The 25,685-nt window shown below is 39.0% G+C and overlaps 2 protein-coding genes across 2 annotated transcripts in view; one reads left to right on the top strand and one right to left on the bottom strand.

The window, feature by feature from the left end:
- Positions 1 to 5,639: 5,639 nt before the first annotated feature.
- On the top strand, positions 5,640 to 11,783 carry LOC108680537 (methylthioribose-1-phosphate isomerase). The gene is made up of 8 exons (XM_018169368.2): positions 5,640 to 5,807; positions 7,769 to 8,007; positions 8,215 to 8,315; positions 8,566 to 8,679; positions 9,773 to 9,867; positions 10,236 to 10,352; positions 10,742 to 10,898; positions 11,221 to 11,783. Exons 1-8 carry the CDS (start codon positions 5,673 to 5,675, stop codon positions 11,340 to 11,342), a joined length of 1,080 nt encoding a protein of 359 aa, XP_018024857.1. The 5' UTR covers positions 5,640 to 5,672; the 3' UTR covers positions 11,343 to 11,783.
- A 128-nt stretch (positions 11,784 to 11,911) lies between these two features.
- LOC108680536 (serine/threonine-protein kinase PKH3) overlaps positions 11,912 to 25,685 on the bottom strand; it is a 100,612-nt gene continuing 86,838 nt past the window's right edge. The window contains exons 2-7 of the mRNA XM_018169366.2: positions 24,376 to 24,588; positions 16,317 to 16,455; positions 15,839 to 15,965; positions 15,493 to 15,541; positions 14,997 to 15,176; positions 11,912 to 14,836 (exon numbers count right to left, since the gene is read on the bottom strand). Coding sequence (XP_018024855.1) covers positions 12,469 to 14,836; positions 14,997 to 15,176; positions 15,493 to 15,541; positions 15,839 to 15,965; positions 16,317 to 16,455; positions 24,376 to 24,588 — 3,076 coding nt within the window. The 3' untranslated portion in view covers positions 11,912 to 12,468. The remainder of the gene's footprint in view (positions 14,837 to 14,996; positions 15,177 to 15,492; positions 15,542 to 15,838; positions 15,966 to 16,316; positions 16,456 to 24,375; positions 24,589 to 25,685) is intronic.

Below are 25,685 nucleotides of genomic sequence, written 5' to 3'. Positions count from 1 at the left end.
TATAGGCGAGACCTGAGGAAACAATGTACGATTGTTGAATGCACGGGAAGCTTAACTCGTAGGAAATACAACGGTTTATTACTGATTCACTCCCTATAATGGCTCCACGTCCGAGAAGAAAGAAAGACCATCGGCCATAACTTCCTGAGAAGCGGCCATCATTTCCGGAAGTTTCAAAGATACCCTGTAAAGGTAAGGTACTATGAGCATTGAGATTTTATAATCCATATTTTTTATAGGTTTTTGCCTTTTCATATATATCAATTGCACTCTACCGGACTATGCTTATTTTTGACCCAATGACCTAAGTAAAATTGTGAAAAAAAGTAAAAAGAACCTAACCTGGCTGGACCTAACCTTAGTAGAAAGGTGTCAAGTAACGTAAAGAAGGGTTTTATACACACCTAACCCCTAACTCTTACCCTAACCTAACGAGGTTGGCGTTTTTTAGAATGTCCGGTACCGGTAGTGTAGGTCATTTATTTTCGTGTCCGGCCGCCATCAATGATTGGCGGATGAACTTACGATCTCTTAACTTTTTTTGAAAGTATAGGCGGTTTTTGAGTACAAACTAATCGGGCTCGCCAAGCTCCCGCGTATCTACGTTTATAGCCGCGTGGCTACGCCGCCATCTTTGTATCACACTGGCGCCTCAGCTTACTCTTTCGTTCCTACACATTTGGACGTTTTGGTAGCAATGAAGAAAGAAAGAACAAGGCAGAAAGGATTAGGCTGTTGTCAAAAACTCCTTCCTTCAGTGAGAGAAAGATATTTAAGAAATTAGTTCGATATTAACGATGTTGATGCCAATGAAGTGCCGGTAAAGCCGTGATGTGCAGATTTTGCAAGCCTGCCTCCCGTTTACCACGGTGATTTACTGAACTATTTGGTGTTTGGTGGTCAGCCAATACACCTTGCAGGAATTCGAGGCATACAAGACGCTTGAAGCTTACAATCAATTTGTGTATGGATGGGTATAGGTGATGGAGAAACGAATCTTCAACGAATCAAGAAAGGCGATGTACTCTGTAGAGTTAGCTTGGTACCTAGTACAACTGGACAAAGATAATGATGCTGATGAATGGAACCTTCTAAGAATGGAAAATAGAATTCCTCTTCACCCTTTTGAAGAGGAAAAGGATAGAATTTTATCAATGCTTACCAGTTAACCAGGGTTCGGACGGCTCATAGTAATACCGATCCCGATATTGGACGCGCTCATGTGACACCTCAGACCACAGAACTGACCAACAACACACCAATTCACCAGAAACCTCGACGTTTTGCAAAACAAATTTATATCGAAATTGAAAGGCAATGTAAAGAACTCGAAACATTTGATGTTATAGAACAAAGCGAATCATTTTGATCTTCCAGCCAACTGCAACAACACTATCATCGCTGCAGGACAATGTATCTGATCTGTTAATACTATTACGTTTTATTCTTAATTATGTAGCTTATCTAAAGGCAAGTAACAGATTTTGCCCCTGGAAAATGTATAGTATCGTATATAATAAATATTCACAGCTGGTAAGCTGATATGCGATACGTATATCAGTACGAGCCATAAACTGATACGATATACACGGCATTCGCGGCTAGTAAACTGAATAAACGCATTCCATTGTACAGTTTTCTGTTTAAATGGCTGTGAGAACGACTGGTACATCCTAGTAGCAGTAGCGTCCCATCTTCAAGCAAAAACTTCAAAAAGAGACGATCGCAGTAGATTTAACACGTAGGCGAAAGCTAGACCCTGCTACAAATATGGCGGCTGATCCCACAATGCATCTGGTGGGGCTGGCTGCCCTGGAGTGGGGCTTTCTGCCCTGGAGTGGGGCTTTCTGCCCTGGAGTGGGGCTTTCTGCCCTGGAGTGGGGCTTTCTGCCCTGGAGTGGGGCTTTCTGCACTGGAGTGGGGCTTTCTGCCCTGGAGTGGGGCTTTCTGCCCTGGAGTGGTGCTCTCCGCCCCGGTGTGGTCTCCACTTTGGTGGCCCCGTTCTGCAACCCTTCAGCCATTGAGAAATCTCAAATTTTTTTCAAGACACCCAATATTGTACCTTAATACAAAATTCAGTCAAATACCTTGAACTGTTCTGACGTGGGGCCGCATTGAACAAGTCTTCAGAGGCTCCCATAAATTCCAACTAAAGAAAAGAAAAGAACCAGTCCTCAGTCGGACGTTCACTTGTCGAAGGACGATATATTTTTGAACAGAACTATGCTATCTGAAACCTAACATCAGATGCGGTGAACGTAAAATTACGTAATTTGACGATGCCCGGAAGTCATATTCTATCCGCGGCCTGGGGTGCACGGCAGGTCGCAGGTGGTGGTCAAGAGGCCGGAGGAGGACAAAGCCGAGTGGTGCACGGCTGATTGGTGGATATCCGGAGAGATCCAAGGCGTTCGATTCAGGGCTTATTGGTGCACAAAATTGGTCGTGCACGGCTGCGCTCCCGCCCGAATGTACATAACCGGACTCGATTTTGTCCGGATTTCTAACCTCTAACCAGTGTCCGGTAATGTTACCAATCCTGACCGGCTAATGACCGAAATTCGTACACCGTGCTGCGGTACTACTGGGCCATGGACCAAATGGTACTGGGCCTCGCCGCTTTCTTAGAAATGAAAATATATTTTTTTAAATCATCAATTATATAGCTTAAAATAACTATTCCGTTAAAAACCCCTTCACGCTAAGTTACCATCTAGGTATCTACATAATACCTTCGAAAGTTCGAAGTGAAACAACACCTCACTCTCACTGCCATGAGTTGTAAGTTGTAACTTGTAGGTGTAAGGTGGTTAGGTGGGTAGTATGTGAGTTGTTGGCTTGAGGTCATGCTAGTAAGTCCAATGTAGTTTATGTTTTGAAGAAGTCTGCAACCTTCTTTATAAAATGAGAACTTAGAAACAACATCCAAAAATCTACTGATGTCGGGAAAATGCTTAAACAAAGAAAGTGAATGACCTCAGTGCTATGAAACCAGCACAGTGCACTTTCTCGTACAAAGAAAATTCAAAACCTGCACATCTGAGAGTGATTTGATAACTGAACTTGGATCGTGTAAACAAATTCTAGTGAATAATGGGTTTTGAAATAGAACAGTTGACACTGAAATATCTAATTAGCAATTGAGAGAAAACCGAACCAACCATGAAGCAATATCTAATGGAACCCCCTAATTCCCAAAGGCAATGGTCTTCTACCAAAACCAGCTGTACAAAGGCTACAAAGTGGATTAGCTAAGTCCTACAGTCCTGAGTCCTACAGTCAATCATCCATAATAATATAAAGAGAACAATGGATATCGAAAATATAAAACTTCTCATCCACTACAAAAATAAGGAAATTAAAAACCTTGTAATGAATAATAATCCCTGTAAAAAAATCTGGTCTGCTTCAAGAAACTAATTTGTATAAATTCTCTTGTAATAAAAAAGGTTGTAGACTTCTCTAAAACATAAACTACATTTGTCTTAATGAGACTTAATCACACAACCTTGAGCCGACAGCTCACACAGACACATGCCACCTTACGTGCCTTAGCGCACCAATAACTGGAGGACATAAGAACCACATGCAGGAGGTCGGGGAGGAGTCTCACAATGAGACCATCATGATCACCTGAGCGACATTGGGATTTGGAGGCATGCACCACGGCAGCACCAGCATAGTTATGCAGTGCCCTGACCCATCAAGACTGGCAATTGCTGATGCCCTCATTTCCATGAGTGAGTCTCCAGACTCCAGCTATCTAGGGTAAACGCGGTATATTCCGACACATTAAGGACGCATCGAGAAATGAAAAACTATTAACGCATGGAACTAAAACAAAGCTTAATATAAAGGAAAAGCTGGAGAGGTGACGGAATTACCTACGATGTCGGAATATACCGCGTTTACCCAACCTCCAAACAACAGGATTTGTCCAAATGCTTAAATTATATTCAGAGTAATTTTAAGGTAATATTTTATATTGTATCCAGTGACTATCCACTACCGTCAACCGGGGCTACTCGGGACAATTTTGAACATTTTTCATTCATAACTTCTTACCATGAAACATTTCATTAACAAGTTTAGGCTCATTTCAAAGCTCTTTGCAAGGGCTATCACATGGTTTCTACAAAAAAAATCCATACTATGCTATTTGTAAGGTGCTAGAAGCAAAAAAGAGTAGGTACCCGTTCGACGGGGCTACTCGGGACCTTTGGAATAAAACTTAATTTTAAAACATTTGAAACATGCAGAGTGTACTCATCCATTACTAACAGAGTAACAGTACTCTGAAGTCCTGTTTCATTGTAGATGATGTAGAGGTAGAATAGGTAAATGACATTTTCTGTTATTTTTACTTGTTTTTCCTTTATTGATATGATATTACCATATACATTAATTACCGTATTATTGATGCAATATTACCGTATCCATCAACAGGCCATTGAGCATTTCAACTAGTACCTTGTCCACTGCAAGCTTCATATCAGCAGCTTTATATATAGCATTTTTTTCTGTATCTGTAAGCTTACAGGACGGCTTGTAATTTCACACCATTTTAATTGGGTTAAGTGAATTTACTATAAAAAAATCGTGAAAAACATGACTGAAACAAAAAGGAATGTTTTAGTGACAACCATCCTATGTTTTGGAGAAATAATCATAGTTTAGGTCAATTACTTTTCATTCTATGATGCCTGGTGCACAATTCTATATATGACATTCTATGCACAATTTTGTGATGACTGATGATGCACTAATTTTTCAATAAATGAAATTTTTTGCTGAGCAAAGTAAGTGCCATCAATATTCTTTGTTTTTAATCAATTTTTTTCTTAACTGGAGCCTTTGCTAACTGAGGTTCTACTGTAAATGCGTTTTGGTGGGTGTCCCGAATAGCCCTGGGGGGTGTCCTGAGTAGCCCCGCCATGCGGAAATGGCCACCATTTTTTTGGATTGAGGTATGTAACTTCTGCAAATAAAGTTTTCATGCTGACACTTGTCTGCCACTTTTTTTTAAGCAAAATTTTTTAATACGGCAAATATTTTTTTTACTACAGACTTAGCAGAAGTAACTTTTCAAAATATTGTTTTTCACCATTTTTTCAGGAATTTTTCAAAGCTAGTAAATGTAGTATTTTTGAACTTCCTTTATACTACATAGCTAGGAAAAATGTTGACGTTTACACCACTATATTTAGTTTTGCAATATTCCAATTAGTTTTGCTACTAAAACAGTTTTATGCCGTGCCGGAGGACTGCCCCGAGTTACCCCGCCCGTCCCGAGTAGCCCCGGTTGACGGTCACTTTCTTTTTTATTTCATGGCATTAATTTGAATGACTGCGGAGCAAGTTGGAGGACTTCGTAATGGGTACGAAGTTATAATATTTTACAGTTAGTGTATTTTTTGTAACTCAAATTGACAAAGGTTTTTAGAGGCTTGTACCATGCACTCTACAAACCTTTGTCTATGCCTAACCACACAGCTACACAATTGGGCTGAAGGCTGCAATAATTTTGCAATGCTGAATAGTCAGTATCATATGGTTTAAAAGATAGGTATGTTTATTATGGTCTTTTAAAATAGTTGTTATTTTTACTTTCATTTAAATTTACATGTTACTGTTGTATTGAATAATTTAATTCCTATGATGGATTCTCAGAAATGGCTCCACTTGAAGCTATTATTTGGCATGATGGTCAACTTAGAATCATAGATCAGCTGTTATTACCATTCAAGACTGTATACATTGACATCAAATCTGTTCAAGAAGGATGGGATGCCATCCAAAAGATGCAGGTAAATTATGTTAATCTAATTACTTCATTACCATAGTATTTTGTTTTGTTTTAGAGTTGTCATTTAATGTCATTCAGGGTCGTCTACTCCTTTTTTACAACACTTCTCTTTAACAGTATTTGACACACTTCTACTTGTCCAATTGATCTGAAAGTTTGCACACTTGCCTAAAGTTGGAGCCAATGCATGGATCAATTGACAGAATAAATATTTTTATTCATTAAAAATTGTTTTCTTTATATTAAAAATATTTTTAAAATTTTGTCTGCTACTTATCTTATAATGATATTTGACACACTTCTACCTGTCCAATCAATCTGAAATTTTGCACACTTGCATAAAGTCAGAGACAATTTATGAATCAGTTGATAGAATAAATAATTTTGAAAATTTACAAAATTTTCATATATAAATGCATGAATCATTTGACAGAATAAATAATTTAAAAAATTTACAAAATTTTTATATATTCAAAAAATTTGAAATTAATTTTTTTAATATTTGAAAATAAAATTAAAAATTCATTGTACCTGTGTAACATCAAACACTGGATTTTTTAGAATTGTTATCTTTAAAAAGTAATTTTTTAATGCATATTATGTCAGTCTTGAAAACTCAGTTACTTCACAACTTACAGGTTTGTACCTCATATATATTTGGAACTAACACATTTAGTATTTTTTGTTTAGGTGTTCTTTTTTAAATTTTTAGCTTTACAATTATTAAATCAAAACTCTAGCTATGCATGCAATGAAGGTGGTGGAAAACCATGCAATGACTATTTTCAGCCATATAGCTTACTTAGCTATGTAGTATTTTCATGAGGTACCGTAAAATGGGGTAACTTAGACCACTTTTTTTTTATAAATGATGCCATTTTTTTACTAGCTAAATTAAACTTGAATTGAAACATGCAAAATACAGGTCTATACTCTAGCTTCACTCACCACAAATTGCTGGCTCCTGCCTCTTGTAGTCTTTATGTAATTTCAAAAAAAGTTGTGGTCTTTGTTACCCCAGCTCTTGGGGTAACTTAGACCGGGTGGTAAAATCAATTATATTTTTTGGTAAAATAACTCCAAATAACTCCAGGTTTTGGTGCATTGTAGTAGAACTCTTCTAGTTACATATGCAAATGACACACTTGAGGAAAGTGACATAGTTTGCAAATGGGGGGCGCCACCCCATAATGAGGAAAATGTGACTACCTAATGGCAGCCCTGATGGGGTAATATTGACTGGCTTGGAAATTAAGTTAAAATTACCATATATAAGACTCTGTAGAGTCTGAAACATAGAGAAAAAACATAAATAGGCTGTCAAACATAAAATATGTTATATATGGTAATTTTATATTAACTTCCGAGCCGGTCTATGTTACCCCATCAGGGCTGACAATAGGTGGTCTAAGTTACCCCATTTGGGGGCGGTGCCCCCATTTGCAAACTATGACACTTTCCTAAAATTTGTCATTTGCATATGTAACTAGAAGAGTTCTACTACAATGCATCAAAACCTGGAGTTATTTAAGCAAAAAATAAAAAAATTGGAGGGGGTACTATGACAGGCTTTAAATAATAGCTTTTTTTTGTGGGTCACATTTTTAATTTTTTAACCTATTAGATATGCAAACTTTTCAAATCTTCCTATTGTGTTATGTAGCCTCAGTATTAAGCCTTTAATGCCCATTGACAAAATTTTTCTATGTCAAATAGTTTTTGAGTTGTGGGGGTATTTGTTAAAAAAACAAAAAGTGGTCTAAGTTACCCCACCGGTCTAAGTTACCCCCATTTTATGGTGTATACATATATGTCAAACATTGGTGTAGTTTGGAAAAAGTTTTTTAATAAAGGTTTCATTGACAACCATAGAGTATTTCTTATTGACAATTTTCTTATTGTTTTTCTCTATTTGGCAAATTAGGCAGTGACTCACTGCCATAACAAAGTTTTTCTGTGCAGGTAAGAGGAGCACCTGCCATAGCCATTGTTGGATGTTTGAGCATTGCTGCTGAACTTGCAAAAGAATCGAGCATCTTCAATGACTGCACGAGTCTCCACACATTTGTGTGTGACAGCCTTGCTCATCTCATCACTGCTCGGCCAACAGCTGTTAACATGAAGGCAGAGGCGCTCAGACTTACTGAGTACTCTTGCTCTTTGTTGACAACCTCTCAGTCTGTTACTGAAATGATGAATAGGTGTGTTTCTTGATCTAGATTATTGATTTTAAATGTGTTACAGCAACTTTTCATTAAAATATAATTTTTATTTTGGGTGAAAATGTTTGTTGCTGCTTTTTGTCCTTTTGTTATCTGTTTAAATGGCTTCTCCTTGATCTGGTTTTATTCATTTACAAGATTTCCTATCAGTTAACACTATTGCTGGTAGTATCATAATTTTTTCAGTATATTGGCGTGGTGTGAGAATCTCCTAAAAATGGATTTGGCAACAAACAAGACCTTGGGTGACTGGGGCATGCAAAAGATCTTGCAACTGAGCAAGAAAGGTAGCTGTTAACAAGAAAGGAAAGGCTTCTTACTTGTTTAGCATTTAGTAGTTGTGTGACGTATTCTTATTTTTGTATGAATTATCATTTTTCAACCTCATTTTGATTAATTATTGTTTGTTCTAAGATACTTTGGAATGACGTGCCATTTGTAAGATGCCTGAATGAGTTTTGCTCACCTTCTGCTGCTGTGCTGCATTGTTGTGTCATAATTTATGTTATCTCAGAAATGTATTTCCATATTTCTTAGATGGTGAGGATGGCTTCTCACTCATCACCATCTGTAACACGGGGTCGCTAGCCACAGCTGGCTATGGCACTGCACTTGGTGTTGTTCGTAGCCTTCATGCCATCAAGAAACTCAGTAAATTTCTAACTATATTTCAATGAGAATTGATGTGTAACTTTCTTGGCACCTGTTTTTTTTAAATTACCTGTTTTGTGGATTTGCATATCTAAATGTTTTTTTCTTTAACCTACATCAGGATTACATTTATTTTTTTCAGGAAAAATATCTGTGCATGTAATATCTTTAATGTGTATGCAAGTTTTCCTAAAATCCCATCTTATTCTTACTGCCCATTCTTGATCTTTATCAATTAGGTACCCTTAACCTCATTACACTATGATGACTGCTGATTAAATAATATTTAGTCTAGGATCCTAACTAATGAAATTAAAAAGTTTAACTTAACTGCCCGGCCTCCTTGCCTATTCTGACCAGAAACTGGTGCTCAGAGCTGGGATTGAATCTACATCTCACTGCCCCAATCTTGGTACTCTGAACTTTTAACACTGGGTCACCAAAATTTATACAAAATGGATACAAAATTTATTCAAAAAGACATAAGTACCTTAACACAAATACTTTATACATAGTTGAAATTTAATATTACAATAATTGTTTGAAATGAATTGATTCACCTTGTAATTTATGTATAGGGATTAAACAATGATAGTAGAAACACTTAACATTTTTCATCCTGATGTTTTTACAGGAAATGCACTCTAAAAATGTGTAATTTATCTAGCTATTTAGTTTATGTAGACACTCTTTGACTGAAATTAATGTTTTCCAGATAGTTCGAGAATTGGCTTTAATCTTAATGAAATGCCACACCACTAAGATAGGTTTGATGCATTTTTTTTTTTTTTCACAATGTCTTGACATACCTGCATCCCTAGAAATAATCAAGAGATGTACATATGTCAAATTTAAAAAAAAAACTTTTAATTGCTAGGAGAAATAAATCTTATAAGCTCAATGTTTCAATGGTAAACAAGTCTTCCATTATCTTTGATTACTATCTTGCATTTGCGTTTGAATGTCTTAGTATCCCTTACAAATATTCATCCTGCTCGTGAAGATTCACAGGCTAAACTAACAAAAATTTTACGCTAGTCAATAAACTTCCGTACGTAAAAGAAACAAACTAAATAAAACGCGCCACTTTCAGAAGGATTATACATGCTGGAGACGCGGCCGTATATGCAAGGGTCTCGCCTCTCTGCTTATGAGGCCGTTGTTGAGGGCTGGCCCAATGCAACCCTAGTGAGTACTCCTGTTGTGGTAAGATATTAAGGTAGTTTTCTAATGATGTTGTACCACTATATAGCGAGTTGCGAGTTCATTTATATGGATTATGATGTTGAAGCTGTAAAAAATCTTATGTCGAAAAATTCTGTTGTGTTGGGTGATAGAAAGTATGTACGTATAAAAGTATAAACGTATAAAGTATGATCTTAAGTTTAGAAGGGCTTAAATTGAAACATAATTATACATGTTGGATGTTATTCCTGGTTGCAAGCTTTACTTTTTTAATATCATGATTGTAAAAATTTGATATTAGTTATTGGTTTTATTTGTGCCATGTTATTGAAAGGAATTTCTCAGATTTGCTAATAGGAAGAATTATACAGATATGCGATGGTGCTGTGGGAGCGCTTCTGTCCTCGTCTCAAGTGGACGCGGCGGTCGTCGGCGCGGACTGCGTGGCGGCAAACGGAGACACCGCCAACAAGATCGGCACTTACCAGGTCACTTCCTCTCATCCCCGTCACCCGGGGTCAACGTGTCCATGAAATATATCTTAGCTTTTTGCTATAAGTCTTTCAAATGATAACAACCCGTCATTTCATCTATAGTTTGCAGCAAGTTTTGAGAAATAAGATGCCTACCTGCTGGTTCACGTAGGTATGAAGAAAGATGGCAGTGAGTAGTCATGACATAAATGTTGAGCGAATTTTGAAGCAGTTATATTTTTTTAATTTTATTTTTATTTATAACCTTTTTAATTTTGATCTCTCGAATGTCACACCGCCATTGAAATCTCGTATAATTTTTTTCGTTGCATCTTCTGAATGGTCATAATTGTTTTTTTTTTCTATGGTATTCTATAATATCTTTCATCTTGTGTATTTCACAGCTGGCTGTGTTGTGCGCTGCTCATCACGTGAAGTTCTTCGTGTGTGCACCAACGTCTTCCATCAACCTGAAGCTGTCGTCTGGTGCTGGCATCCCCATAGAGCACAGACCTGCGCTAGAGATGACTTCTGTTGCAGGAGTGCCCGTCGCCGCCCCTGGTTAGCATACATCCAGCATGTTGCTTGCTTTGTACCACGCTTGCTTCATCTATCTCTAGCCTCCACGTAACTGTCCTCTATCTCTTGCGCTTTCCTCATTTTGAACAATTACAACATCAATCTCTTTTGCTCAATTATCTATTTCCGCTTCTCACAATCATTCGCAAAATATCCACCATTTTGCTCTCGCTTGTTAAATTTAATTGCTTGCATAATCGTTTTATGTCATTCAATTTAACTTCAGCTTATTCGTCGATGGTTAAAACGTTTTAAACTTGTGCACTGGAGTTGAAAGTAGTCTGAGCTGAGATTTTCACTCCAGGAATTGCGTGCTGGAACCCCGCGTTTGACGTCACCCCAGCACGCCTCATCACAGGGATCATCACCGAGTACGGCGTCTTCACCCCTGAGAAGCTCGAAGAAGAGATTAGTTCCAGGATTTGAATTTTGATCTTGGGAGACTGGTTTCACTAGTTGATTTGAGGATTTAACAAGCTCATCTTCCGAATATGGCAGATTTCAATGTGGCTGCTGTCGGAGAAAGTATCAGGGAAGATTTATTCCACTTAATTCGTCGTGCCTTTTTTGTGTTTAATCATCACTATATCATATTTACTTTAGGGTGTTGGTCAGTTTTTTTTTTTTTTTTTTTAGCTTCACACTTTCATTTTATTAATGTGCGTTCACGAAATACCTGCCGTTACGCGATAATACTTGAAGATAAGTCATCAAATTTAATAAACAATTGATAGTTACAAGAATTGAAATGAAATGTTTGTCATTACGTTGAGGCTAATTTGAATTGTAAGCACTTCAAAAATAAGAATTGTTCCAAAAAAACTTTCAACTTGAAATAATTTTTTAGAAATACATATTGAGGTTGCAGTGGCTTTGTCATTCTCAGTACATGTGAAACGTATTCGCGATGCTTGCAGAGTTTTAGGCGTATTTTCAAAGTAGAATTTCAAGCACAATTGAATTAATTAAAGGTTTATGCGAAATAATAGTCGAACTTACTCGTTCGTGGACGACTTTATTTAGATTTTTAATTTTTTCACAGAATGAGAGTTAGATTTATGAATGTTAACTTAAATGAAGAACTCTAAAGAAACTCAATAATCAAGTTATAGACGATATAAAATTCGCGGCCAGTAGAAAATGGACGGTCAACACTAAGATTATAGTATAATAGCTGATCACCTGAAGTCATAACTCTAGCTTCAACCTTGTAATGAGAAAAATACTTCGAGCTGCCTCGTACCCAAGGATATTGAGGTCTCGGGTCTACACTAAATTTCGAGAATTGTTGACGAAAGTAACGATGGGGCATGACGCGGCATGCAGTGGAAGCAGTGAACTGAAAGACAGTGGTGGGCATGAACGTGAATAATGATTAGCTCAAGTTGACATCTAAACAGCCTCTGCAGCAAATACAAACGCAGTCTTGGACTAGAACGAAAAAGCTTTGTTCTTTTTTTATTCGTAGATGGGGTTTTCTTGGTATAGTAATTTTGACTAGAAAATCTGGGGCACATATTGAATAAATTCTTTCTGTGCCACTACATTTCAGTTACTGCTTGCACTGTGGCGACACCGCGGTTTGTGGTTGCAGTTCACCTGCCATGAAGAAGCGCGGTGGTGACGATTGCCTTCGCTTCGTAAAATCTTGGCTTACTCTAGTTGCATCTTCATCCTCTTCTTCTTCTTCTCGCATCGTTAAATTTTTCAGCGCTTTCGCAACGGATCCGCTACAAATTTCTCCCCATGGCCGGGCTCTGTCAACGATTGTTGGCTGGTGCACCGAGTTGGACCTATTGCGAACCCTAGGGATGACGGTCAGCGTTTGTCGCGGCTGCATGCTAAGAGATCGAGCTCGAGATTTATTCTCCATAATTTTCTGTTCAATTTCGCTGAGAGCTTGATCAGAATTTTCTTCATTATCTTCACATATGGAGCCTCCTAGATCACTTGTGGTGGAAGTTGACCTTGAGTATTTCACGGAAGTAGATTCCTCTTGGATGTCTCCAAGAACAGGAACCTCCAAGAATGATCCACAGGATTTTTGCGTCTCGTGAGTGATCGTATGTTCGGTATCCTCAATCGCCGGAGATGGTTGTTTGTCCGTTGGACCTTCAGTAGTTATTCTTATCTCGTCAGCAGCCTTTATAGGTGTTATGGGACCTTCAACTATGCTTCCAGTGCATGTTTTATCTGACTCCACAGAATCAGTGTCTTCGTCGGACTTTGCTTCTTCTTCTTCTCCAGGAACGTTCTCTCTACTGCCTTCTTCAAGAGAAATGTAAGCTTCGTCAAGGTCTCGACACGACTTTTGCATTGAAATTTCTGCTGCTAGACTCGATGACTCCACCTGGATCACGTTACCATTTTCATCGTTACTCTTTTGGTTCTTGACCGTTGCTGATGCTCTTCGGTTGTCCAACTGCTTAGATTTTCTTCTCCTTTCCACTCCTCGCGGTTGAATATTCTCTAAAGACCCGCTTACACTTTCAGTTGAGGAGGCCTCTGAAATATCGCTGCTCTTCGGCGACTCAACTTTACTAGATCGCTCGTTTTTGGCGGTCTGCGATGTTGACTTACGCCTGCTCATAGACTTCGAAGCGTCAGGAGTAGGGGATTTGTCACTGTCAATGGAACTGAGTCTCAGGCTTCCAGTGGAGCTCATCTTCCGACCTTCGCGCTCCTGTCTTTCCAATAGTCTCTCGTGTCGCTCCTGTAGTCTCAGCTCCACGTGGCACACGCTGCCTCTTCTGATGGTTGGTGATGTGGATCCTTCGTTTGCGGCGGTCTTATCGTAAGTTCTCATCTCAACCAGACTAGATTTCCGGCTTCTCTCTTTCTCTCTCTGTTCGCGTTCTTTTCTCCTCCTTTGAGCATCTTTTTTCATTTTGTCGGCTCTACTCATCTTATTAATCTTCTGTGTTGCTTGAGGTTCGGACTGCTTGTGTGAATGTCGTGGGAAGATCCTATCATTACCTTCAGCGCTGCGGCCGCCCCTGCAAGGATTGACTCTGAAACCTCCAAGTCTAGTTTCATCGTTTCCCAGGAGTCGGGAATTTGACTCAGGAGTGTCACTGATGACGATGTTAAGGCTGGTGTTACGCCGTGTGATCACGTCAGTGTTGTCATCGTCTCCAGTTAAACGGGACTCGAAGTAGCCCATAGTCTTTGACAAATCGTTACCAGGGATCTGATCTATACAGGCCATGCTTTTGTACATGCGATCTGACATGCAGGCTTCTTTGTTAACGTGTTGGATCTTGGGGATAAAAATGTTATTGCAGCTCTTGTACAGGGCTCCGTTTTGGTGAAGTTGAGAGAGAGCTGTCAACGCCTCCACTGACTGCGAGAGGCTCTTGCAAGTCATTAAGTCTTCTCTGGAAGTTGACATCCCGAGCTTGGCGTCGTATAGGCGCTCGCGTGATTTCGACAGCGTTTTCTTAAGATTTGACATTTGAATTCTTTCAGAAAGCACTTCACGTGACTTGGACATGGTCCTGAGTCTGTTCAAATTCTGCCTCGATCCCATTCTTGATTCCTTATTGAGGAAGGGAGTTATTCCCGACAAGGGCGTCACTGCGTGTGATGTGGAGCCAACCGGCAGGATGTCGCTTGTGACACTCAAAGATTTGAGGGAAGAACGAGGGTGCAGTGGAGGACGGCTAGACAGAGGAGTGGTAGGAGTTTTGTCATCTAAAGATTCCAAGTCGCTCGTCTCGTTTCCGTCGCCCTTGATATCGGAAGTGACGGTCGTAGTAATCACTGAGGGAGATGACTCGGCTCTACTGACATAGGGAGTGTGGGAGGGCGGACTGGGCGTCACTGGGGCAGGCAGATCAAGAGTAGACGGGGGCGTTGGTCGGGTCATCGGCCTCTGCATCCATGGGTGTTTAAGGCACTCTCGTGCGCTCATCCTCCTCCTGAGCAAGATAATTATTCATTATTTAAAGGAAATTACGTGATAAGAATTTTACAGCACTTACTTATTCATCCTGTGTGAATTGAATGACTGGTTCACAATCTTAGAATGTTTTTCAATCACATGTAAAATTTTAAATCGATTGAATTTCAAGAACTCACTCAGGTTGTCGAACGAGTAACTTCTTCATAAAGTCGATGGCTTCGGGCGTGATATCTTCGAAAAGCTCGTTGGGGAAGTCGAGCTCTCCCCTGGAGATCTGCATGAAGGTTTCCTGGTCGCTGTCCCCACCGAAGGGTAGGAAACCCGTCAGGAGGACGTACGTCAATACACCCAGGGACCTGAACATAATACATACTATTTAAATATTGTTGAACAATAGATAGAGATTTTTATCATTGTTTTAATGAAACATTGGGTATTTCAACCGTAATTTAGACCTGAATTTGTCTATACTAAACAAAAATATAGTTTTAATCTCCAGCGACCCTGACCACAATTCTGTAGATGTTAAAACAATCATCAATTTTATTAAGTACGGTCTTCCTCACTACCTTGAGCTAGACCAAGTCTTAAAATCGCGAAAAGCAAAGTTTGCACTTCCCAGTTACATCCGCCTGAGCACATAACGTTCACGTTGAGCATCGTTGTACTCACCACATGTCAGTTCTTGTGGTGATGGGTTCGTAATGCAGGATCTCTGGGGCTGAAAAATATCAAATCCTGAGTTTATAATTTCAATAACCATTAACATGACGCATATTTCTTCTGATTCTTGATAGTTGATTTGTCTAGAAAAGACAAGAACTATATAATGGTAGTAATTGCATGGCAATGAACGCGAGTTCCGAGACCAGAAACAATTACTCTAATTATTCTCATGATAACGTATAACTGGCGCGACAACGAAAAAACTGTTAACATGTATCCTCCTAAGTAAAATATGCAAATAATGTTAACAACATAGTCAAGGTGAAGTTATAATTCATATATTAGATCTGACCAACGTAGTCCGGCGTGCCGAGGATCTCGCGCACTTCGTAGCCGGGCGTGATGTGCCTCGATATTTCGAAGTCGCAGAGCTTGACGGCGCAGTCCGGGAACTCCCCCATCAAAACCAGGTTCTGGGGCTGCATTTAAAATATCAATCAGAAGACGTTCAGCTTTGTTATATATTGCTCCCAAATTGACAGATAATATGTTGATCGATCAATTATCCACGCTAGTGCAGTTAAACATAAGTTAAGCAGTTAGTGAGAATGGTAGAAGATAATGTCTATCAAGTCTTTGCTGAAGAGTCGTTACGTGTGGAAATCATCGCTTTTATTGGAATCCTACATGTAATACACGAATTTTGATTATTTCGAACTGAAATCAAGCTTCTGACATGAAATATCTATCGACAATTAATATTCTAATACAACTTTAAAAACGAAACAACTTGGCAAATTTAGTTCATCTGGAAGAAGCTGCGGATGGACCTTGATGTCGAGATGCACGAGGCTCCTGTCGTGGATAAACACCAAGCCTTCCAGCAGCTGGCGCAAGAAGTTGATAACGTCGCGTTCGTAAGGGACCAAATTTTCGTCTAGCAGCGTTTGGAGATCACCGCCAGGGGCGCTGAAATTAAAATTTCGAAAAGTTAGCATCAAAAATGTACTGTCATGGAAAAGATGACTCGGTTAGAAAAACGGTAAAATTGTTTATAATAACACAAACTATTCTGAACTCATTATCTACAAACTATATCTACTCTATCAAACTACTCTATCTACAAACTTTATCTCATCAGTTTAAGCAATTCAAAAAGATGCTATTATTCAATTTGTAATTTGTCAACGGATAAATTAGGTAGTCAAAGCTATTCGTACCCTAAGTGATGGTAACTAGTATTATCGTCAGAAGACCACGGGCCAATATACCTTTTAATTCGAAATCAGCTGGTTAAAAACCGCAGAAAGCCATTTTTCTTTACTCCTCGCAGGAGGTTGCACGGATTGTAACCCTATAGAAACTTTTCAAAACAGTTTAATATAACCCAGCCTTGACGAAAGTCTAGCAAGTCACAAGCAAAAAATATATCTCCAGAGTCCAATAATAAAAAAATAGTATTATTCGGCAAGTTGAGCTGAGAGTTCTACAGCTGTAAATGTAAACTAAAGCCCCGCAATTCTCACAAATGGCCCAGAAGCCCACAAATACCATCGAGTATTCTAAAGAGGAGGGCAAATGAAAAATGTCGGATGATGATATCTTACGCGACCGTCAGTGTAAGGTATTCGAGCGGCCTCGTATCTGGTGCTAGCCCTACTCGCTTCTGCACTGTCAGCTCATCAATAAGAGGCGTGCCGTGTAGCATTACACGCTTGTTATCCCACCCATTACTGCTCTTAAGCTGCATCAGAACTTTTGAAAAGTGACACGCGTATTTCATTCTATTCAATGAGGTTCTTCAGGAGACATGGAAGAGTCGAGTCATCGGCCACTGATGATCAGAGTTCTAAGCAACGCACCAACCTCCCAATATTTCGAAGAAACATAAAAAGAAAGAAGTGTATAGTGTTGAAACAAGTGTATAGTGTTGAAAGAAGCGTATAGAAAGGTTTCAGTTTCAAAAGTTTAGTCAAAGCGATAAAACCCTGTTGCAGGAATATGCAATGCCAGACCTGAGCTCTTATATATTGCGCGGGCAATGCAAGAGCAGAGCTCGGCAACAAGGAATCAGATTCGGACAAAAATTCGAATTTCTCCAGAAAAATTTAGTAATTACTCTTTCAATAACATAAAATTAATGTACGCATTCAAGCAGAAGTTCAATAGCAGATACATTTTTGTTGTGATTTAAATTTGGCTTCATTTGGAAGCTGAACTGTAATCAGCGGACGGCTGCGATACGGAGTGCACCAACCGCATGGCCTTTCAAGAACGCGATCGCGGGCTAAAAAATGCTCGTTCTAATTAGCCTATTATGGAGTGAATCGATCGCAATGCCGACTCCCTATCGTTCACTCGTAAGTTCGCTTTAGCCAATTCATAAATAACGTTGACTGGCTTACCTTCAGTTAACCTTCGCTACAGTACAGATCAATTATTTGCGTCTGGTTTGACAGTTATTTTTAGCTTGCTTGGGCATAATTAGTTCAATATATTGGCGTCCGAGGCAATAAATCTTCCCGTGAATGCAGGGTCGTTTTTTCGGACGTGCATGCCTTCAGTGACGTGAACATCACTCATGGTTCTGAAAGACATTCTTATAAATGCAGTCAATGTACGGCAAGAGATTATTATAAACTCACTCATTGTTCGGCAAGAGATAATTATAAACTCGATTACTGCACGGTAAGAGATTATTATAAACTCACTCATTGCACGACATGATATTCTTATAAGCTCATTCATTGTATGACAAGAGTTTATTATAAACTCACTCATTGCACGACATATTCTTATAAGCTCATTCATTGTATGACAAGTCACAAGAGTTTATTGTAAACTCACTCATTGCACGACATATTCTTATAAGCTCATTCATTGTATGACAAGTCACAAGAATTTATTGTAAACTCACTCATTGCACGACATATTCTTATAAGCTCATTCATTGTATGACAAGAGATTATTGTAAACTCACTCATTGTGCGTCATGATATTCTTGTAAACTCGATCATATTCTGATAAACGTAATCTCACAGGCAAATGGCGTGGGTCCAGAGCAAACCAAATTAGTTCAGACACGAGCAAAACAAAGTTATAAAACATATTATCGATTAAGTGCTCAGCAGAAATGGCTTCAGATAAAAGTCTTGATTTAAAGTTTCAATAAAAAGTGCAAATATCCGGATTTTACATAAAACTATATTATTATAAGCGATATCAACTCATAACTATATTATTATAAGCGATATTAACTCGTATGCTGATTGCCAATCCACCTAATATTCCATCAGCGTAGCCATAAATGAATAAATTCACGACCAAGTGATTGATGATGACGTTTGACGTTAAAAATGATGAGATATGCGCTTGACTCAATCATCCACCTACGGTCTGATAATGTTTCAAAGCGCATCTGTCTACGTCCTTTTAACGCCATAATTAAAATTTAAGTGCACCCCAAAAATGACGAACAAAATTATTTTTGAGTCCGGCTCGGGGACCGCGGCGGTGCGTCTCATTAACATTACTGCAAGGCAGCGAGCCTTGTAAGGCGCTCTGGATCGTCGCAGGACTCGAGACCGCGACGTATGCACGCAGGCTGGCGCCAGCCCGTCTTTATTATGTGCAGTTTTGTTCACTAATTTAAAGTATATTACCGTCAAACTGAGCTAATTATCACAGAGTAGAAGTCATTAAATTCATTATCGGTACAAAATTATTTGTAATTGTAAATCAATTTAATCAATTACCTTCTATTTGAAATAAATTATACATGTATTGAAGTTACCGTTTTAGGGATACATTAGCCAGAGTAACGCAGCATCTTTGGATGCATAAATCTGAGACTTAAATATGTGTAATCATTAGGTATTCAGCTCGAGCTTCCGCGAGCATTTTTATAACCTCCGCTATAATATGGTTGGACAAGAGTCAAACTGAATTAGCATGAATTAATATAAACGACAGGTAAAATGTATGCTTCAATTGGCATCACTCCATATTAATTGAATTTTTCAGCGTTTTATTCTATGGACAGATATATTATCCATGCTCCACATTGTTGCATTGAAGACAGGACTTATAGAGCGCAAGGAAATTACTCAATAGAATGGCCTCCAGAGATGAGCACACTAGACAGCTATTTCCCTTCATCAGCTGTTAATTAACAATCCTTAAAAAATCAGAGAATAACATGCCTATAGTACTCGAAATACTTGACTTTTATCATATAAATGGGGAGTAATTAATAATAAATGGGGAGTAATCATATAAATAGGGAGTAATTTAATCGATTGAGGGAAACGGTAATTAAAATGGAATCACGACTTATTACATTATCGACACGCAATTGCGTGTCGATAATGTAAGAGATTTTACAATATTTTTACAACACTTCTCTTTAACTTTATACTTCTTGTTCGAACTTTGTTTCTTTGCTACAAGTCTTATAATCAATATTTAAAACATTTCTACCGGTCCAATCGATCTGAAATTTTGCACACTTGCGAAAGTCGGAGACAATGCATGACTCAATTGACAAAATAAATAATGTTGAAAAAAATATATGTTAAAAAAAGTCAAAAATTAATTTTTTTATACATGAAAATAAAATTATAAATTCATTGTTCATTTGTAACATCGGAGACACTTGCCTGTTTAGAAGTGTTGTCTTTGAAGAGTAAATTTTAAACGCATATTATTTCTTCTCAAGAGATCTTAACAGAATATAGATAGATATAAGTATATCTTTTGAATTCAGTGGAAGTTTCAAAATTAGCTTTGGCTCTTGTGGAGTCGCATTTACAGGCCTGCAGCAGCCAATTTAATTCGTAGGAATATTCCTAGAGCGAGCATCCTATTCTCGCGGACTGAACTCATCTAAATGCTTGATGCTAATGCTCAACACATTTTATACTTTTTTGTTTGTGGGCGAAAAATGATTGAAAAAGCTTATAGTCGATCGAAAAGAAAAATCTGAGTAAAAAGGTAAATTAGCATTCCTAATGCATTTTTTACATTTCAAAACGTATAATCTTATTCCTATATTACTCACCCTGTCACTGGACATGTGTGAGCTTAATAAAAGCTGCAAATTCCAGTCTCATTGCCGTGCGCAGGAGCTAAAGAAACTAAACTATGTGCAAGTGGTCACAGCAATTAGCTTTTAACTCAAATAATCGACAAACGTGGTCTATTTTTAAAATGGCGATCGCCCAATTATAATATATTAATATAAATAAACATTCTCTCACCTCAGATCTCTACCTATTTATCATATGCATGGATTTGAATATAAATAATATAAGCGCAAATTGCAAGCTACGCCGATACGAAGCGTGATCTCGCGCGGCTTGATGCAAGAGCATCTTCCAAATTGTTCTTTATTTTGACAAGAACATCTCTCAGTCTCTATGGCTTTAGTCGTAAGGTAAGCGTACGAAGAAGAAAGACAAGTTCACAAGTGAAGCCTAACTAAATAAAATAGTAGACTAATGATAGGTTATTTAAAGACAGTACAAGACTGAATCTACAGAAGCTCGTTTGCTGATGGCTATCGCAGCTCGCAAGAACTGTGCTCCAGGTCAAAGCCAATTACTCGCTTTAGTTTTCAATGATCCTAACCACAGATGACTGTCATAGTTAATTAGTAACTTATTATATTAAGATAAGTATCTCAATTTCAATGGGAGGTTCAAGAGATCAATTTAAATTCTAATTTCTTCATTGGACTAGCACCGCATTCTCTGGCATAGGGGCGCTGCCCTCTACATTGTAAAGCCACAGACGTTCTCCATCCAACTCTCGAGAACAGAAGCAGACTGCTACTCATCGCATGCCATATTAGTCCTGTGAATTAGTTATGGGTATTAATTGAGCGAAAACAACTTATGGGATCAGACCACATATTTAAATGGCAGTGATCATGGTTACTAAATTTCGGCATCATCTTTACCAGGAGGCTTCGTAAGATTCGAGGTTGTGAGACCGACGCTGGTTTATTTGTGAATTATTGATGGTGATTTACTAGATTAGGATTTTGCTAGTAAGGGTGTTATTATAATTTATCACTGATACTGCCCATATGGTACGCATGAATAGTTCCAGTTCAGCTGATTTATAAACAGCGGCAGCTCAAAAACCCACGTTTATAACTTAGATCTTTTGGTTACTAAAAATTAGAGATAAATAAACTTTCCTATAGTTATCATAAATTCTTGCAAACTCACTCTGAGGAGCTTTGCCAATTTATAATTCATTATCATTGTAATCATTTAATAGTATTATGAAGCATTTAATGTTATTTATACATCCTCCAATACTGAAAAGTAAAACCTATTTAATTATATAAACGTGAGCTCTTTCGTGTGCCAATGGTCATGTTCATTTTGTAGGCGAAGGGAGGAAGCTGTTGACGGGGCTGCCCAGCGAATGCCTTCATAATTTATACTTATAAATTTTAGCACAAACTCTTCAATTAAAATGAGATGATACCACAGTAAGAGCTAAACCAATTCAACTAACGTGTTTGGTGTTTTCAATGCAGTTGCACGTAATTTTATTCGCAATTCCACTTATCTGAGCAAGGTAGTTAACCCGCGGCCTGCGAAAAAATGTGGTGCACAGACAAGATGTGTCACAAGTTCAATTATGCAAACTTTCACACTATGGTATCGTTTTTTCATTATCTTTTCCAAGTGATTACTTGAAACTCAATTTAATAAATTCGGATTCACATCTTGAATTTTACCAAATATATTTCTATTTCCTATTCAAAAGCAGTTAAAAAGAAACCTCGGGCCGTCTCAACAAACATTCTCCATTAAGAACATGAAATAGTATATAAAATACATCAATATCTTCTCTATATAAGCAAACTGGTTACCTGAGAAACATGTGACCACGGCGATGGAAGGTTTAGAGCGACTATTGTTCAATTTAATTGCCATTATATGACTGAAGCAGCGAGGCCAGTATACTGCCGTCACGAGTGCAGTCAATAAGGCCGTCAATGACATGAATACTATAAGGCAGTATGGCCCATAGACTGTCACCAAGAATGCATTGGTTGCGATCGCTATGTCTTCATGTCCGTGCCAAGAAGAACATTGACGCCAACCTTCATCACGTGCCCAATGCACATGGAAAGCAGTACACTGCCGTCAACCTTCTTCACTTGCCTATGAAGTAAAGGACACAAGACGTGCAAAGTCCCTGACATGTCAAGATGGCTCCCTAACTATCGCCTTTCAAGTGCCAGGTGTCACCTCCAAAAAACAACGCTGCTCGGAATGTTTGAATGCAACTAATGAGCGTCGCGACGCCACGATGGCTTCTTGCGATCTGCCATTCCTCCTTTGGCTCGCATGTCATGCCACTTCTTGCCTTCAAAAATTTCCACGAGTCTCCATCCACGACACTGGATATTCGGCCCAACATATTTGCTTATGTAGAGCAGTGACATTGATCTGGCTTCGTTTTAACGAATTATGAACGAGGCGATAGTGATACTGTGGCGGACATTCGTTGATTTGACGTTTATCCGTTAGAACAAGGGAAAGGGAAAATTGGAAGTGATTTCTAATTCAGGCATGATACCGACTTTTCTGTACGTTAGCCACAGGAAGCACGTACGGATGATGTAAGTCAGCGGGCACAGACATACTAAGAACCCAGAGCTAAATGATCCACTGCATGAACAATTTATATAGAACTAGAAAACTATGACGCGATTAGAATAATAAACTTTGAAAATGTAAGTAACCCGATGAAAGTATCAATATTATTCTTAAACCGCATATTCACAAGTTATTGACTGTACAAAAACGTATTTTTAAACAATATCAATTAATTTTTTCAATGAGTACCGTACCTGAACAAAAAGCAACATTTTTGTCCAGACTAAGGTATTCGTCTCCTCTAGGAAAAACCACTATTAGTAGTATATCAATCAGATTTTGATAATAATCCCTCCCAAAGTTATCCCCAACCTTGTATAGAGTGAGTAAACGCGTCCGGGAGCAATAGCCTCTAGGATTGCACTCCGCAACACCGCGTCCAGCATGTAGAGCAGTCGTTTGCGGATACAGAAATACGTCTGGAAATTCAATGTTTTCTAGTCGGTATAAGGTTCACCCTCGCAGCCTGCTGGTATAGTTGAATCATCAGACAAAGGTTTCCTACCGGTGAATAATGGTACTCAGACAAAGATTTCTATCGGTGAATAATGTCAGCAACTCCCAGACTCCAGCGCCGAGTTAGCATGAATCCCACGTGTGGTGCTTGTCAGGTGTGCGTATCATGGATACCCGGGGCCGCCGCCCTACGTTGGCTGGCATCCAGGCACCAGATGTGAGCCTCTCCCCCTATTCCTTCTACTGGCCACGCCATAAGGTATTTACGCCCTATAACCCCTCTGTATTTATCTCCCTACACCTCCTGCTCCTCCACTCCAGCATGTGCAGCCTCATATGGCGACACTCACAGCTGGGCTCAACACCTGCAGTCAACAGGCCCTCTACTGTCAACTGGCACAATGCAATCAACAGGCCCTCTACTGTCAACTGGCACAATGCAATCAACAGGCCCTCTACTGTCAACTGGCACAATGCAACCAGCAGGCCCTCTACTGTCAAATGGTACAATGCAATCAGTCAACTGGCGCCATGCAGTCAACAGGCCCTCTACTGGCAACTGGTACGATGCAGTCAACAGGTCCTCTACTGTCAACTGGCACCATGCAGTCAATCGAGTCTTTTCTGTCAGCTGATGCAATACAGGGATCACTACACTCCACTTCTCTTGCTTTCATCTAATAACTTCCACTGTGATGCCATAAAGTACTTACATCAACAACGTGGCCTTCACCAACACCCAGGTACTTACAATTCCATGATGAGCACGAAGGCGGTGTCTGTGGTGAAGACGTCGTGCAGCTTGACGTTGTGCGAGCAGCTCGCCAGGATGGCGTTCACTGCGATCTCATGGATGATGTCAGGCGTGGCATCGGCGCCCAAGCGTCGCCTGCTGGAGAACTTCACGGCGAACTCCTCCCCCGTGACGCGGTGCCGACAGTGGTACACTGTCGCGAACTGGCCCCTGCAACACACGTGAAGTGCATTCAGTATAAGTGCAGCTATTTACTGCCCAAAGTATTGGGAGCAGCGCACACGAATTCAAACTGACGCAAGATTCACCTTGAGTAGAATAATCCCAATATGACACCCTAAGATATCGCTTACAATCTTCGAGAAAATGCCAAGAAGTATATTTAGCTTGAATAAAACTTGTCCATATATTATTTAAGTAAAAGGCCTGCAAAGGAAAATGTTCATTGATACAATATGAATGAATGTCTGAGAAATGCCTATGACCCAGCTTCCGAAATTGAAATTTCACTCCATAATAAAACAGTAACCATGTAAAAAATACAATAAATGTTGGTTGTCTCGCTGTAATTTTTTTTTTCTAAGTTGCGTGGAGCAAAACAACATGCATGCTACGAAAACCTGGTGTTCGAAAAAGTCGACAAACAAACGAACTTCAACGTAAGCTTAAACCACGCGATAGCGAATTAATTTGTTTTCTAAAATTACGCCTTAGATGAGAAAAGCAGGAACTGACCTTTACTTTTGAATTGAAATGTCAAAGCACTTGAGGAAAAGACAGCTTTTTCTAAGAGCTGTGCAGCGCCAGTATACGAGCTGTCGATAACGCGGACGCCTCGGAGCTGCATGGCCAAATGCAATTTTGGCTATCAGTTACAGTGCCTCAATAAGGCGTGCGTTGGATGCAGTTTTAGAGCCATTGCAAAACTATTTGTTTTTGGCTAGCAAGAGATTTTACTTACTACAATAATATTGGTCTAGACTGGTTTTTCATCAATAATGTTGTTTTTGTCCAGCCAACATACTAAAGAACACTGTGCGTCGATTCAAAACAAACTTTAAACGATAAGTCAAACGCTAAGTTGCATGGCAGCTATTGAAGTGGGACTGAGTTTTTAGCCACTAGAAAATTATTGTTCTCGGCATGCACAAGGAGAATGTATTTAATAATGCATACACCCATTATACATACATTTCAAACATTATGGATTGCGCCCTAGAGTTGATCCTGAAAATATTTTTTCTCACTACTCGACATTCATTTGTCTGTGTTCAAAAGTAAGCGTTATGAATAAATTTTATTAAAAA

Source organism: Hyalella azteca, unplaced genomic scaffold (genome assembly GCF_000764305.2).
Source record: "Hyalella azteca isolate HAZT.00-mixed unplaced genomic scaffold, Hazt_2.0.2 contig4142, whole genome shotgun sequence".
Lineage (NCBI taxonomy): Eukaryota > Metazoa > Arthropoda > Malacostraca > Amphipoda > Hyalellidae > Hyalella > Hyalella azteca.
The sequence above is the reverse complement of the archived record's forward strand: the minus strand, read 5'-3'. Positions and strand labels throughout refer to the sequence as shown.

Coding starts and splice junctions, on each gene's coding strand:
- LOC108680537 (XM_018169368.2), top strand. CDS start 5,673: ATGGCTCCACTTGAAGCTATTATTTGGCATGATGGTCAACTTAGAATC. Junction 10,353..10,741: donor ACAAGATCGGCACTTACCAG/GTCACTTCCTCT, acceptor TGTATTTCACAG/CTGGCTGTGTTGTGCGCTGC. Junction 10,899..11,220: donor AGTGCCCGTCGCCGCCCCTG/GTTAGCATACAT, acceptor TTTTCACTCCAG/GAATTGCGTGCTGGAACCCC.